The sequence below is a fragment of the Monomorium pharaonis genome, chromosome 2 (assembly GCF_013373865.1).
Source record: "Monomorium pharaonis isolate MP-MQ-018 chromosome 2, ASM1337386v2, whole genome shotgun sequence".
In the NCBI taxonomy this organism is placed as follows: Eukaryota; Metazoa; Arthropoda; class Insecta; order Hymenoptera; family Formicidae; genus Monomorium; species Monomorium pharaonis.
Window position 1 is genome coordinate 16,866,507 of NC_050468.1, and position 16,990 is coordinate 16,883,496.

At 30.7% G+C, this 16,990-nt stretch overlaps 1 protein-coding gene across 1 annotated transcript in view; it reads right to left on the bottom strand.

Moving 5' to 3' along the window:
• Positions 1-16,531, bottom strand: part of LOC105832321 (paired mesoderm homeobox protein 2A) — a 29,917-nt gene extending 13,386 nt beyond the window's left edge. Inside the window, exons 1-2 of the mRNA XM_012673149.3 lie at positions 15,543-16,531; positions 12,941-13,134 (exon numbers count right to left, since the gene is read on the bottom strand). Coding sequence (XP_012528603.2) covers positions 12,941-13,134; positions 15,543-15,903 — 555 coding nt within the window. The 5' untranslated portion in view covers positions 15,904-16,531. The remainder of the gene's footprint in view (positions 1-12,940; positions 13,135-15,542) is intronic.
• Positions 16,532-16,990: the final 459 nt, after the last annotated feature.

The window sequence follows — 16,990 nt, forward strand, 5'->3', positions numbered from 1 at the left end:
GCTCTTACTGTCTATTCTGCCAGTTCGGAGTACAATTTCTCAGAAGTTTTGATTATATATGTTGTAAAAACATTAATTATTTATTATTTATATTACAAAACACAAATATTATAAAACCTGTTACACTATCTGATAGAAGACACTTTCTAGTTATGTTTTTAAACTTTTATTTTTAGCTTTTGTTTATAAAATATTATTAAAAAATAAACCGACATGCCAGTATTAGAGCTTCCTTAGACCTTTCTCTGTTACTTTAATTAATGAGCTATTATTCATAAAATATTACTGTTATAAAAGCATTCTTCAATATATTTATCTCGTGTGTATAAATATAAAATATTAATATAGCTTTATTTATGAAACCATTTTATTTCTTTGGGTACGTATCAAAGTGTACTTTTTGGTTTTAATTTTAAATAAACTTTTCTTTAACAAAATTTTAATTACTTTTTTTCACGCAGATGCCAATCACTTAATGCTATCGACAAATGTCATTCATCTAGTATCACAAAATATCACAGCTGACCTTCCCGAAAGCCCATGTTTTTCGCCCATTTCGCGCATCGCTATATGCCTGCGGGTGAATATTAATCTCGTTAGAGGCGAAAAACACAACTTCAATCGCCTGTCCCATATCGGAACGCCATTGCCGCCTCGCTCCCTTCGCAATATTACATCCGCTCGCGCACTTGACATCCCAATCTAGAGACAGAAAGGGAGAGAAAAGAGAGAGAAAGAGAGAGAGAACAAGAGAGATCAGGTTTGGAAGGCATTATGCACAGCTCTGCTGCTCTACTACGTTAATGGAATTGTAATTCATACTGGATGGCATGTGACTCAGAGTAGCGAAACGTGCCGCCACGCGACGGCCAGAGCGTCGTAGTCAATGGGACATGGGGTGTAACAATGTAAGTATCACAAAATGTATAAAGTATCATTCACATAGAACTTGTCGCGATTATCATGCAATGATGATGTAATGTAAAATGTTCAGTTCATTATAATCTACTCGTATCGCTCACATAAACTTAATTATCTAATGCAAAGGTGCAATATAATCAGTAATTGGATTCTTATTTATTATTATTATTTTAAAAATGAAACTTGCTTCTCTGATTCTAAGCGCTCACGAAATAAATATACGCATACATATTAAAAATTGATATATTAGAATGTCAAGACAAACAAAAAATTATGTAAAAAATTTAAAATTTATCAATTCAATTACATATTAAAGTAAGCTTTATTTCAAAACTTATTATTTAAAACATTTAAAATGTGAAGCTTGTTATTTTCTCTTAAAACTAAATTTAATAATTAATATTTTCAAAATTAAAATGTATCTTTCTGTGTTACTTGTCTGTACTTTTCTTTTACTAAGTAAGTATATTAAAAAAAAAATATATATATATATATATATATATAAAACTTCAAACTTATTTCTTTCATCTCAAGTATTCATTTTTTAAATATTTTTATCTAGTATTCTTAAGAGATTATATACGTTAGAATCACAGAAACACATTTATTGTATGAACGAGCCTTAAATCGACGGGAACAAATTTCCTGCTAATCAGAAACTCGTCCCTTTGTGTGTAGCTTGTGTTATGTGGCATTGGTCCAATCGGGAGGAGATATGGGTCAGTGCTGATTAATCCCGCGCTACGTTCATTGCCGATAAGCGGCGTGGAAGATGGAAACGTGGAGCAGGACCTGCAGGTATAATTCAATCGCCGAATGACTCACGACTGGCTCTTCGAAGACAGATGAGTTGAGAAGATCGTCAGTCTTGAGAAACCTTGTATATCACGCGACCAGAATAAAACGCGAAGGATTATTTGAACGAGACGAATAATTTCTTGAAATTTTAATAAGAGAAATGCAAATGTTATTATGCATAAAATTGAATAGACATAAAGCTATAATAATATAATAATAATAATATATTATAATAACAATAACAAATTAAACAATGCAGTAATCTTGAGAAAAGGAAAGAAGAAAAGAATGTAGCTACAGAAAAGCATTCATTTTTTTTGCAATATAACACTTATAATGTAATAATCTATAATAGTGAAATATACAAAAATAATAAAAATGTGAAACTCTTTTCTTCTTCTACATTCTGTTAAAAATAGAGAGAAAAAATCTGGAAGGATAAGAAACGTGCATTATTAAGGTTTCTATTCTTATATTCTTCTTGAATAGTAGAATGAATGTGCACAAATTTAATGCAATTATAAAACGACGATAAAAGGACTCAATGAGAAATTACAATCTATTTTAAAGAATGAGTGTGACGTAAATGTTACGTACTTCCCAACAGTAATCAAAGAAATTGAATCTGCAGAATACTAATTGTTTCATCACGGACACAAGTTTCTCTAGTAAAGTGGTTTAGAATCGTGATCGTTTCTATTGATCAAATTCACTTCAATATTCGTTTCCAACCGAAACGAGAAAAACTGTTATCAACGAGTGTCAAAACGAGTAACATGTTTTTTAGACGTATCTTTGTTTAAAAATTGTTTCTGACAATGTGAGTAATAATCTCGACGAAAGACGTCAATTTAGTACAGTATTGTATGCATCAATCGTGTAGAGTTGATTTGTTAATATTGTATAATAAAAGACATTAATATCATCAATAAAATATTAGCGTTAAACCAACTAAATCTCGCAGAATACGGATAAAGTTGGCAATAGTCTATCCAATTTTCTTGTCAATCTTGTTATTAATATACATATACTTTTATTAAATATATTTTTTAATCTTTATTTAAAAATTTTATTTAATATGTCTGATATAATTTCGATAATTCTTGAAATACATTTTACATTATATAATATATACAGAATACATTTTAAATTATGTAAAGCAATCGTTGAATTACTTATTTCAATTAGACAACAAGAAATATTTTTTAAATATTTTAAAAAGCAGGAAAGTTATAAAACTATTGAACAAATTCAAGTTACTGTCTAAATTGGAATCAGTGAAATCTTAGTTTCAATTGCTATTCTTATAACTATTCAATGATATATGCATGGTCGTTCAGTGATAATACATTGATTCAGTGAGAATACCTTCTTTTAAAGTCACTGAAGGTGAATAATGATGATTACAGTTATATAGCAAATTAATAAATAATATACTAATTTCAATTTAATTGATATTAAACTGCAAATAAAAATGTAAATACTAAATAATAAAAATGCCAGATATCATATATATTTTTTTCCGTTGCTTAGAAATATGTAATTGCTTAGAAATATGTATTATAATATAAACAGTTTACCATTTTTGGGCTATATAAAAATTATTACAATTTTTATTAACTTATAATATAAATTACGGCAATACTCAATTTTTATAGAAATAACAAAGTTTGCATTTTAATATTGGTTAGCGCGATTACGCCTCAATATTCTCCTCAATATTTTATGTCACATCCGTCGAAAGTGTCATTTCTACAGAGATCTTTTCGCCGTTTTCGGTACCGCGAATGAGCAGTCGATCTTGCGCGCGACGATCAAGTTATAGCCACTGCATAATGCAAGGGATACTGTTACAAATTCAATCATCTTTCGGGTATTTTTATCGACGTCAGCCGCGCCAACGACGAGAGACGGGATATTTCTACGCGGTGTAACACACGCGCGTCGAGAGAATCTCGACTATCAATAGCACGCTTAGTTATGCGCCCCTACCTAACGCTGCCAACTAGAATTCCGATATCCGTTAGAACCGGCCTCTGTTGTTGCAAGGTAATACGATCCAGATCGTTTTATCTCTTCTTAAGGTGAACATACTGTTGCATTTCATATCATAATCACGCTCGATTGATTCGATGGAACATAGAGATATATTTGTGTGTGTGTGTTTTGCGTTATTCAATAAATTTAAGATTCAATATCTGGGTTTTATGGATTTTACTTAAAGAGATAAGAAAACAACAATAAGCATTGTCAGCTAAATTTAGTAAACGTAATAAAAATATACTATGAAACGGATATTTTGCAATAAGCTTTTGATTGCTAGATTACACTGAGTAACACGAAATTTGCCTTGAAATTTAATAAGTTTCATTTCTTATGTATTTTTGTATGAATCTGGGCGCTAAATATGAAAATGTTTCTATCATATCAGGATTTTTAGAAATCTATAAGAGCTATAAATTTGAACATTTTTTGATAATTAATAATTCTGAAATCAAATGTATATTATAAACTTCTGCAAGGTTTGAAACGGAAGATCTAAACTGTTACTATAAAATAAAAAATAGTAAATGTTTTATATTCAAGTTTAAATTCGTGTTCAACAACTTAAAAATATAAAAACTGCACATATTATGTTATTTTTTAGAAGTAAATGTGCTCTTGAACGAAATTATAAATTATGTTAGATCACTAAGTGATCTAAGGCTTTAGGTATAATTTAAAAACTGCTTTTATTTTTATTTTATATAGCTATTACACCTATTATCTTATAATATAGTATCTTATTTAGTTTAAACTTTCATTTCTAACTTTACAGAAGTTTCTCATTTCGGAATTATTAGTTATTGAAAAATGTCTAAATTGTAATTTTTAGCAACTTTTATAGCAGATTTCTCTGACACGACAGAAATATTTTGTGTTTAAATTCGTGTTTAATAGATAAAAATATATAAAGAAAAAAACTTATTAAATTTTAAGAAAAAAAGTCCATTTTTTACTTTGTATCACATTAAAATTAATTAAAACTTTATAGATATAAGAGTAAATTTAATCATTATAATACATTAATTTGTAATGTAAAATAGTATATTTCATATTTTATATATCATTAATATACAAGTAAGAAAAATATATAGATAAATATCAGTAAGTAAAAATTATTCAATGAAAATGTCAAATATATCAAATGGAAAAAAGCATTTATTGATCGAAACGAATCTTGATGCCTAATAAATGACTCTTCTTTCGATATTTAATATTAGATATTTTTATTGATCAGTTTTCATTTAATATTATTTATTTACACCTAAAGAAGACATTTTCCTAAAAATTTTTTGTTATTGTAATAAATATTGACACATGCTTTAGTTATCGAACAGGCAAGATGCCCATCACGGAATGTAAGATGCAAGTTTGAATGCTAGTTGTAATGATATTTTTCGCAATAAATGTTTTACAGTGTTCTAAAATGTTTATTAGCATCAGTATTACTAAGTTATTTAATAAAAACTAAGTTATTTGTGATATGAGATATTCTAAATTCAATTTAGATTGCATTTCAAAATTGACAAATATAATGTGATACAGTTTGCATGAACAAAAAATTGTAAAATACACGCAAAATTATTATTTCGTATCAAAATCTGTCTTCATCAGTAAGTGGTCCTTCTTTTTATACTTAAAGAAATATAAATAATCGTAAAACAATGGAAATTTATTGATATTTAGCAAGCAGTTTGAATGATTCAATCCCTTGAAGACGAGAATTTCTAATAAAAATAAAATTTTAAAATTATAGTTTTTCTATAGTTTTTGAATTATTCTTTACTGTTCGTATTCAAAATTTCAAAATTTTACATCTACATGGCAAATCTAACATAACGAATTTTTAAATAGTAATGCCTTAATGCTATTACTTAATTACTATATACTAGTTTTTAAAGATATTCGAATGTAACTTTAACATTAGAACATTTTAAATGCCAGATCTGTTTACAACGGAATACGTTAACCCGTTTAATATATACTCGAGCTAATAAATAAATAACGTCATCAAACTCTTATAAATATTGCACAAATACTTTGTACATATGTTTTGTTTCATATGCAATTAACATAAGTTTATGTAATATTAATAAGCTTTAAAAAAAGAAAAATCGGAAGTTTGAGCCTAACAAGACATAATATTTAAATCTTATCCATCATATTGAAACTGTGATTTTAAATTGTATAATTTTGAAAGTTAAATTAAGTATTAACTTATTTTAACTTAATATTAATTTATATATTATATAATAAATTGTATACTAGTTGCTTAACCTTATAACTTTGATTCACCATATTGACTTCATTATTTTAGCTTTCAACAATTTGACTTAAAATTCAAAAAATACATTATAAAAATTTTTTCTGCATTAAATTTTAACGAAATTGGATATATAATAATTTCCAAAAAAAAAACCCGATCAAAATTTAGATCGGCCTATCCTCAACTGGTTAAACATGTTATACTTGTTACAAATACGTCATTAACAAATTTGCGAAGAGAAGACTGAAAGATTCTAATAATCATATTATTAAAAAATTTGACAATTAATAAATTTAAGTAATATTAAATTGAATTTTTTATTTGCATGTTTAATAACATTTCTACTAAGTTATCATTTTTTTTTATTTGTTTGTTAATCATTAAAAATAAAATTAATAATTAAAAATAATAATTAAAACAAAAATAATAAGTAGCAACAACAATACTATTATATTTATTTTAAAAAAATAAAAATATACAAACTAACATTTAAATATTCGAAAAGAATGTATTTAATTTAGGCGTATGATTCATATCTGTTTTATTATATTTAAAAATTTTAAATAACCCAGAACACACAATTTGTGCACAATTGAAAAATGTTTACGCTGATTTATTTACTGTTAGCTTTAAACATTTTTTGTTTAGAAAGAAAACGTTACTTTATATTTTAAGCTAATTGTAAGTAAAACTTTAAATAGTAAAAGAACATAAAGATAATAATAGCAGCTGATTATGTTACATTATGGAAAAGAAATGAAGGAGAAGAAAGAAAGGCAGTTAAGATTTCAGAATAAAGCTCTGTCGAACACATATTCACATAACTTAATTTATATTTCACGCTAAATAAAAGTAGAGAGATAAGATAAAGATAATAATAGCAGTTGATTAGGAAGTATCTTAAATGAGATATGAAGAAGAAGAAATAATGGTAGATAATGTTCAAGGAAAAGAGTTAACGGAAACATTCCTGCGTAACTTAATTTATACTTCGCGCTAAGTGAAACTATAGATAGCGAGAGAAAATAGGGGTAGTAATGGCAGCCGATTAGGAAGTATCCTGGAAGCAGGATGTGCAGGAGGGGGTGAACGGAGGAAGCCAATGACTCTCGCAATGTGAGAGGGAGGAAATTTTATCGAGCAGCCGCCATCGACGAGATGGAGGGCTGAGAGGGATGGAGGCAGGGGCACAGGGGTTGAATCGGAGGGTTGGAAGACAGCGGGGGTAGGGTAACTTGCAGTAGCGAACGAACGAATCACGAATGAAGGGACGAGGAAACTCTTGAGGGACCGTACGTCCTGTCAGAATGGAGGAGGGCAAAGTCGAGCAGACAAAGGACTTACCCCACCGTGGGAGGATAAACCTCACCAGAGATGGCGGTCGCGCCGCGAACCCGCAAACTACTAGAGTATTAATAGTTATCTCGCGCTTCATTATCGCGCGGTTCTCGTTCATGATACACGAATACGCGACACGTTCGGTGACGAACAACGTAGCACAATCGACATTTAGATAAGATTACTAACACTTGTAAGAACACCTTCTTGGTAGTTTTTTTGTTTTCCTAATCTGTTTAAATTAATCAAAATAGTTTAAATCAAATTAAAAAGAAAATTCCTAATATAGAGATAATGCCTCAGATATAGAAAATAGAATAAAAATTGTACGTAATTATTAAAAATTAAGAAAAATAATAATTTGTGTAACTAAAACAAAAAGAGAAAAAAATTGCAAAAAAAAAGGATTTAAGTAGATACGAGATATTAAGAAAATGTACGTAAATCTTCGTTGAATAGAAACTCATAAAAATAAAGCATGTAGATTTTATATTGGATATTGGCGTCCCAGAATATTGGTTCCTTCTTTTACTTCTTGAGATAGATGTGAATAGCTCTATTTTCACGTAGAAAGTTCAGAGACCATTGAAAAGTACTTTCAATCCGTAATTTTTTGAAGGATACCAATACACATACAAGGCACAATATAACATATATATTTAACAAACTTTAATATAGATCAAATAATTAAAAAAACAATTATTCTCTTTTTTATAATACACTTTTCAATATCTTTTTATTTTAATGTTTTATTGTTTATATTATACTATATAAATAAAAAATTGCAAATCAATAGCAATATTACGACATGACGATTGGTCAAGTAATATATTATATTTTGCTTGTCTTAACCTTAGGTAATGAAACTTTATATGTAACTTGACATTTTCCTATACTTGCTTAAACTACTAAAATATTAAAAATAGCTTATAAAAATATACATAATAAACAAAAGTTTAAAAATAAGAATGTAGAAAAGTGTTTAATTAAAGCATGTATGGATAAATCAAATTAGAAAAAAATGTTAAGTTTGATTAAAATGCAGTATAAATATAACCAAAACTATATCTAGATTTTCGTATCCTGATCAACACAGCTGTAATGATTAGAACTGTAGGGTCAAGGGGTTAACGGCAGTTTAAGTAATTTGCCGTCGCCAAGATAATCGCGCTCATCGTGCAAAAGTGGATTATACGCGTTGGAATATCAAGTTGTCGCCGTAAATAGCGAGCGATTTGGTTCCACAGTCGTCGAATCGCCATCCCTAATCTCGCCGTGTAATAATATCGCGATCGTCGATGGCGAACGTTATATTAATCCGCGCCTACGTCTCCGAGATAAGATTAAATTTATTGCTCCCTCCTCTCTAAGCCCGAAACCAATGAAATCGTCCGCACTCCTCGTCCGCGCTAGATAATCTGAATGAAATTCGGCAAGGAGGTACTTCGGCGGTGCTAAGTGATGCACGTCAGTCGAGAAGTCTAACTTTAGGACCCGTTAGCGTCTGGAGAACTGTCTAATCGCGTTACCGTACATGTACCTCACCTGTCCTTCCCGCGACATCTGCGACCCACCGTGAGCAGGTAACGTTATGGATGTGTACAAGAAATGAGTAAAGGAAAATCGGCTAAGAAGCTGTAAGCTGTGACAGATAGCTCCCGATCTTAACATGTTCCTAAGAGATCGTAAATTTATCTTACATAAAGCGTAATCGATTGTGATTTTTGACGACAAAAAATAAAAATAATAATTGTCCTGTCAAAATATTAATCTTTAATTTATACTATGAATAATGCACAAATTGGCCAATGGAGCTCATATAATGCAATTAAATAAATTCTTTAGTCAATTTTATACAAATCACAATTTAATAAAATTCAATCAGAATCTAATAAAATTTAATTTAGATGTATTTAATATTTAAATCTATATTTTATTGCATATTTAATAGCATATAATTTATTCCAAATTTTGTTTAGAATAAATATTATGATTAATACAATGATCGTATTGCATAATAAAAATTGGATAAGCATATTTAAATAATAAAAAGAAATAAAATATTAAAAAATTAAACGACTTACGATAATAAAAAAAGAAAAAAGAAAAAGGACATAACAAAGAAAGGGTTATGTGAGTCGCGCGGATCTTAGTAAGTTAAATAATATAAATGATCTTAAAAAGTTATAAGTTTATCAATTTCGTGACATCAATAAGTAACAAAAATATAAAATAGTCCAGAGTGTAAAAAAATAAATTAACAAAAAGTGTCAAGGGTAATATTAAGTAAAGTTAAACTGTCAAAAGATAAAATACAAATAATCTTTGTCATCGCCGTTATACACTGTTGAAAGTCAGTGATATATACAAACAAAAAATTTTATAATTTGTTGATGATTAGAATATAGGCTTGATCGAGAAACTCAGTATCACTTTGTAAGTTCAGCCTGTTTTTGTGTCTTGATATGTAACATTTCAGATGTCAACTGTCTATATAGGTTGTTTTCAATATTTTTAACTCAAACACCATTCCAAATCAACTATATACTTTATACAGTTTATATTTTATTTTTATTTTCTTAACTCCATAAAAAAGTTTTACATCTATATGTGTGAACTCCACAATTTGGCTGTATCAGGTAAATTAGGAATATCGCCTTAGACTTTGTTGTTTGTTTCAGTCCTTATTCTCATTTAAAGTTATATATACACATTACAATCACATTAATTATTGATCCATTGAGTTCTCTAACTGGACGATGTGGAATACAGCGTATTCAATTAATGGTCACGTGCCGTCGTTTTCTCTATCTGACTCATCGTATTGTAAATTATTTTAATCCCTTGATAATAATTTGAAAAAAGTCGAAAGTGTTCAGACTTTTGTTATGTCTTATTGATATAACGAGAATAATAGATTTGTAACTTTTTAAGGTCAATTATATTATTTGACGCACTAAGATCCACGTTTGACTCACATAAACCCTTTCTTTGTGACATCCTTCTTTCTGTTATTTTAAGATGTTGAGCACATTTAATATTTATTGTCATTAAAAATTGAAAATTAAACAATTGAGAGACACATAGTTTCTTAAGCTATTTTATAAAAATAAACTTAAAATATTCCAAAGAGAGAGATAAGTGCGCATTTATAAAGATTGCTTTAATTTGAAAACATCCAGCATATTATAAAAATAAATTTTAATTTATGCACGTTTAATAATCCGAAAATCAAATCGCGTAAAACGAGAACAATTTTCCCGGACTCAGTTGTCACGTTCAAGAATATTTAACATGTTTATCTCCAATTACTGTAAATTGGGAACTGCTTTCATACACATCTCATTTCGTGCAACCTCGAATTACGTTGAAATTAAATTTTCGAGAATTATCCCATAAATAAAATATAATAAGAGAAATTTTTTTACAAAAAAAATCGCTAGTCATCGCTTAATTTTTACTCGTTTCTGTGGCAGAAAAAAGTTTGAAAATACCATGTAAGCGTAATTTCATACATACGAAAAAGAATTTTACAATAATGTTTCTACAATTCTCAAGTCGTTTATCTTTTGTTCGTGATAATCCGTCATGCGTATTAGACAGTATAATCCATCAGCTTGCGACCTGCAGGTAGCCATGAAAACGAAAATGGAGTCTGTAATGTAATTACACTACACTCCTTCTACGAACTCACCCTCAACTTTCCGTCAACAACCCTCTCTTTGCGCAGATGGAATAAACTACGCGATGTGTAATATGCAAAATTTTACATAATCCAAGAAAAAAAACGGGATCTTTTTTTGTAATAGGAAAAAAATTATCTTGATTAAAAGAGAAGGTGATGTAGTCCTTATAGGTATTATGATCACTCGTAATATTTCCGTTACTAGGTGAAGAATTTTAATAATTAATCATGGAATTATTTAGTAGCCAGCCGTTATGTAGTAGTATTAATATGCCAATGCACAATAGTCAATATTTACTATGAGATATTTTTACTTTTGAATGTTGTGAAACTTTTTAAAAATATATTTTAGCATTTAACATACTCTACCTTTTTTTCTTTCTCTCCTCCTTTCTTTCTCATTCTTTTAATTTGAACATATTATCACACAAATTCATGCACGCTTGAGTTTTTTTATTCAACATTTTATTCACCATATACACATTTCGAGTTAGTCAACGTTAAGCAATAACATGGAATTTTATTAATGACTCAACAGGTCTAATAAAAGTTCTTCAAAGTTTTCATCAAAGTATAGTTATTCGATAAGTTGATTGTGATACTACCGGTAATCTATATTTTATTACATGTATTGCGCGCGCGCGCGCGCGTGTGTGTGTGTGTGTGTGTGGTGTGTGTGTGTGGAAAGATTATGTGTACGTTCATATATGTCTACATTTGCATGTACGTAAACAACACAAATTAAAATCATAAAACGTCTTTAAAACTATATTTGCAAAATGATAGTAGACAATATTTTTATGTCTATTTTACAATGAGTCGTTAGTCGTTGATCAGAAACGTTGGAAGCGTATCATAAGTTACTCATAAGGCAATTACATGTTTGTAGTTGGTGATCGTAAGCGATTGGCAAAATCCAATTCTTATGATTATGACTTAGAATTAAGTTGTACCAATCAGTATAATCAATTAACAAATCAGAAAACATGATGTTTCCATTTTTCGAAAATCTCTCTAGCTTTGTGAGCTGCAAACATACGGATGTTTTGCTCTCAATTTCGAAAGTTATATCAATATTTTTGTTTCTGTATTTTAATATTTTGTCTTCGTATTATACAGTTTTGTATAATATTTTTCTTGTAACTATCTATTACAACTCATTGTAGAGGCAAGTTTCTTACAATTAACAACTTAGAATTTCCAACTTAAGACCTAGTATGATGTTATGATTAAGATTAACAACTTAATGTAGAATGATCTTTAAACATTTTTAAGACATATAATGATCTGATTTTTGATTGTGTTGTCTGAGTGTTTTTCTGTTTTAAATAAATGTATAATGTTATAACAAAACACTGTGTTTTTTATATAAAATAAACTTTTTAAATTTTTTTTGTAGTGAGGCCGTAATACCCTGTTTGTCTATGCAGCCGTTATGCAAGGTCGTCACATTATTATAAATTCTAAATAACATTCTAAATAATAAATATTTAGTAACTTTAAGTTTAGAAGCTATGTAATTGTAAGAATTGACAGAATAAGATAAATGTAATCATTAAGTTTTTATTCAAAATATTGATCATTAACAAAGTTATTATACAAAATGTAAGTAGAAGCTATAATACTACTTTCTTCTTTATTATATTGTATTATTTATAAGTGCAAATCTGTAATTCTTAAAAGTCCTACATTAATGTTTCATATTCAACAAATAGACACAATTATATATAATATTGTACAATGTTAATGTGTAAACGTAATTTTGATTTTTTTTCTTGTAAAATGATCAAATGCAAAAAATTTGGTTGTATAAAAAATATTGTGTAGAAATTGTTAATTTAACGTGAAATTTTAGAAAAAAATTGATTGAAAACAAAGAACAAACTAACCTGCACTCTAGCTTCCGTGAGATCGATTTTCATAGCAATCTCTTCTCTGGTGTAGATGTCTGGATAATGCGTCTCCTGGAATGCACGTTCCAATTCTTTCAGTTGGGCTGACGTAAATGTTGTTCGTATCCGACGTTGTTTTCTTTTCTCCGCAAGGCCATCATGACCTGAGTAAGCCTTATATCCCAAACCACCTGAAATTAAAAATATCCAGAATGTTAGCACAAAGATAAAAATAGATTACATAATACGATAAAAGAGATTCAATCTTTGAAAATATAATCCTTTGTTCGATATGCAATAACAACAATAATGTGATAATAATAAACCGAATTACGATTAAAACGTAGGAGCAAAACGAAGAAAACACGAATTTTTATCTTGTTGCAAAAATATCAAGAACTTTATATGTTAGTGAATAAAAAGATAAGAAAACAAAAATATGAGTAATCGTAGCAAAAACAGTAATTATAATTTATAGGACAGAAATATGTACTGCATTTCCAATTATTTGTTTAATACAGGTACAAAATTTTATTAACAGAATAAACAGGAAGGAATTAATTTCCAGTAGTAATATTTATTGTACTATATACTATATACTACTGTACACTATATATCTACTGTATACTATATATCTTTGTTTTCAAAGAAAAAATGTACAGTTTCATATTTTACATGTGTTATAATTATTATTTGTTTAAAATTTATATAAAAATAATTAAAATTTTACGCTTCTAGAGGCAAACAATTTAATTTTCTAAAATTCTTGAATGCTGAAGATATGTCGAAAGCTTTTACATTATACGAACCGATATCACATTTGAGATCCTTACGACAGTTTTACTTTGATTAGCTATTTATAATTTTAGCTCTTCGAGTGAATTCATAAAACGTTAATTGAAGCATGACAGATATTACATTGCATAATATATCCGCGTGACATTCTTGCGCGCATCACGTCGAAACAACATGTGTGATGTTGAATTCAATCGAGATCAATTATCAACTAGAGCGAAGGGAGCTAAGCTCCCCGTTCGTGTGTGACATGTTTAGCCCCTTCTAAATCGCCGGCACAAACATAACAAAGCGTCGCACGTTCATAGACCGACGGATTGACGCGAGGATAAAGGAGCTCTTACTAAGCTATGTTACAGTTAAAATTATTAATTATTTATTATAAACAATATTGATAATCTTAATAAATGATAATATATTAACGGTTATATGCAATATTTATATATTAATTTTTTATTTATTAACTTGATTCATATTGAAATAACACAAAAATTATGTGTTACGTAAATTATGTTAAGAATTTTATAAGATATTTTAAATTACTAAATAATTAAAAAATTAAACATAAACGTAACAAAATTATAACTAATTATTTAGTAATTTTAAGATACTACATAATAATTTAATAAATAATAATTTCATAATAATTTTTCAATTTAAACATAACATTGTAAATTTCTTACATATAACGTATCGTATGTGTAGTATATATTATTTTTGAATATATTTTTTTTTATTAAAATTTATACGATTATCTTATTCCCATATTGCATTTTGTTTTAATTAATTTAATGACAAACAAATTCTTCGAATTTATAAAATTAATTTTTCGTCAAAGAATGTTTTGTAAGTATAAACTATAAACAGAATTGGGAAAACACTTAATATTATTTGTAGTGCTGTTGCTGTTGCCTTTGTAATAATCATTACTTTTTTGTTTCTGTCTGTAACAGTAATGTCATATATTTTTATAGTAACAGAATTTTATCTTTATTTTATAAACGTACAATATATGCGTATAATTATTCAAGAGCTTTAAAAAATTAAATTGTTTGGCTCTTTAAGAGTATAAAAGTATATAATTTTACTTATTTTGATATGAATTTCATGCATAAGTAATATTGCGATTAATAAAAATCAACGTAGATTGTATATGAAACTGATCAAGCGACTCAGATAATTGGATGCCATTCTAAAACAGTCATTAAAATTTCGTAAAAAAATAATAAAAAAACAATAAATCTTAACTTTTTAAATAACAGTAATGTGTTACTTTTCAAAATTAATAAAAAATAACGGTAATAAAACGTGTTAACTTTTATAACGTTCTCCACACTAACTATAAATATGTTTCAACATTTCTATTTTCAACAGTAGTTTTATTTAATTAAATATCAAAATTAAAATTCTGAGTAAAGTTCTTAAAATTAGATAAAAACTGAATCTACATTTAAATTACATCTACATCTACATTTAAATTTTAGTACACGAAAAATCTCTCACTTATAGTTTATTATTTCAAAAGTTATCGATGTCTAACCATTTATTAAAGAAAAGTCGACATCAAAGTTACTTAAAAATTTATCATTAAAATCTGACGTCGTATAATTGGCTAAAATAGATCAATTTTTTAAAAACAACAGTCGCACATTAAATTCTTTCTAATACTTGAACTGAAAGTTTCGATTCCATCTCGCAATTGTATATTTAATAATAGTTTCATGGTCCGGAAGCTACTTAAAAGTATGCTAATCAATAGCTCTGATGACTGGAGCACTTAAAAAATACGCTGAACATCACTCACTCTGAAGATTGATGGCCGATGGGAAGATGGAGGCGGCGTGCCGATGGACTTCCTGGGACCTGGCAGCCATTACGGAGCAGGGGGTTGAGTGGGCCCCGTGATGTGCGTGGGCATGGGGGTGCGTGGTGTGATGGGCCGTTAGCGGCGTGCCGCCGGCCGCAGCGCCGGCGGCAGCGGCCGCGTTCCCGGGATATCCGGCGGCTCGTGCCGCGGTGTAACGATAGGCCGCTTGGCTCATCTGCGAGCACGAGCTCAGGTCTCCGTAACTGCACTGCATCTCGCCGGCGGCTAAAGCGCAGCTGGAGGCCTCGAAGCCGGCCGCTGCCGCCGCCGCGGCCTGATTCAAATACGAGTAGTCCATAATACCGCTGGCCTGGCTGCAGGTGATAAATCCACTTTGCGTTACTCCGTTTGGCACTTGGTACTTTGAGATTTCGTTTCTTCACACTCCGGTGGGACGTAAGTAAGGGGTGCGCGTGATAGTTTCGAATGACACGCACTCGAAAAAAAAAAAATCTATGGCAAGTTGTTAAAAATCGCGATGTCTACTAACACATTAATGCTGCCCGAAGATAGAATGCGTCCTTTGCAAACCTTACGAAAAAAAGACACTCGTTGCGTGAAAACGTGCGGACGTGATGAATGTGAATGCGATGTGAGATTTAGAAGGTGACGTAAGCAGGGCGAATTATCCGGGCCCGTTTCTACCCGCGCTCTTGGGCCCGCTCGTCCGCGGGTAAGACCCCGGGTAGTCGTAGCGGTAGGAGCGGCACGCCGCTCTCTCTCTCTCGTCGGCGACGCTTCAGCGAGACCGGGAACCGTGCCGGGCCGCCGGTTGGGTTCCTCGATAGCGGCTTATGATGCGTAATCGGATCAGCGATATCAAATTATTGCGATTACACCGCGGATAGGAAGAAGTTTTCCGGCCCGCTTAAGAGCGCCCCGTACGACCGACTGGTGGGTCTCCTCAAAATCAAATGATAAGCTTAATTCAATAACCGCCGGTGCCGCGGGTAGGAGCGTGGGTGTGGCCGTGGTTGACTCGCAGGGGTTGCGTTTCGTGGGGGGTTCGCCATGCGCTAGCTGATTCGCTGGCAGCCGAACCATCCCTGTGACGAGAACGGGGGTTGAAACGCCGCCCCGTACCGGCAATACCGACTTCCACCCCTCTCGAGGTTTACGCAGGGCCACCCCCGGGTTACAAACCAGACAACCCTCTTCCCCAAACGGCCATCAGCCCGAATGAGTGCTATCATTCGATGACGCGCCCCTCCGGCCGCCCCACCTTCGGCATTACGATCGATCCCGCGCAGAGACGCCGACGACGACGGACGCCGCTGTGTTCTGGTGGCTGCTGCAGTGGACGCGAGGAGTCTGCAAGAGGCTACGTCGCGTCCCGTACCGCGACAAAGATCCTCGGAGCTGTTTACATCTGCGTGCCGTGCCGT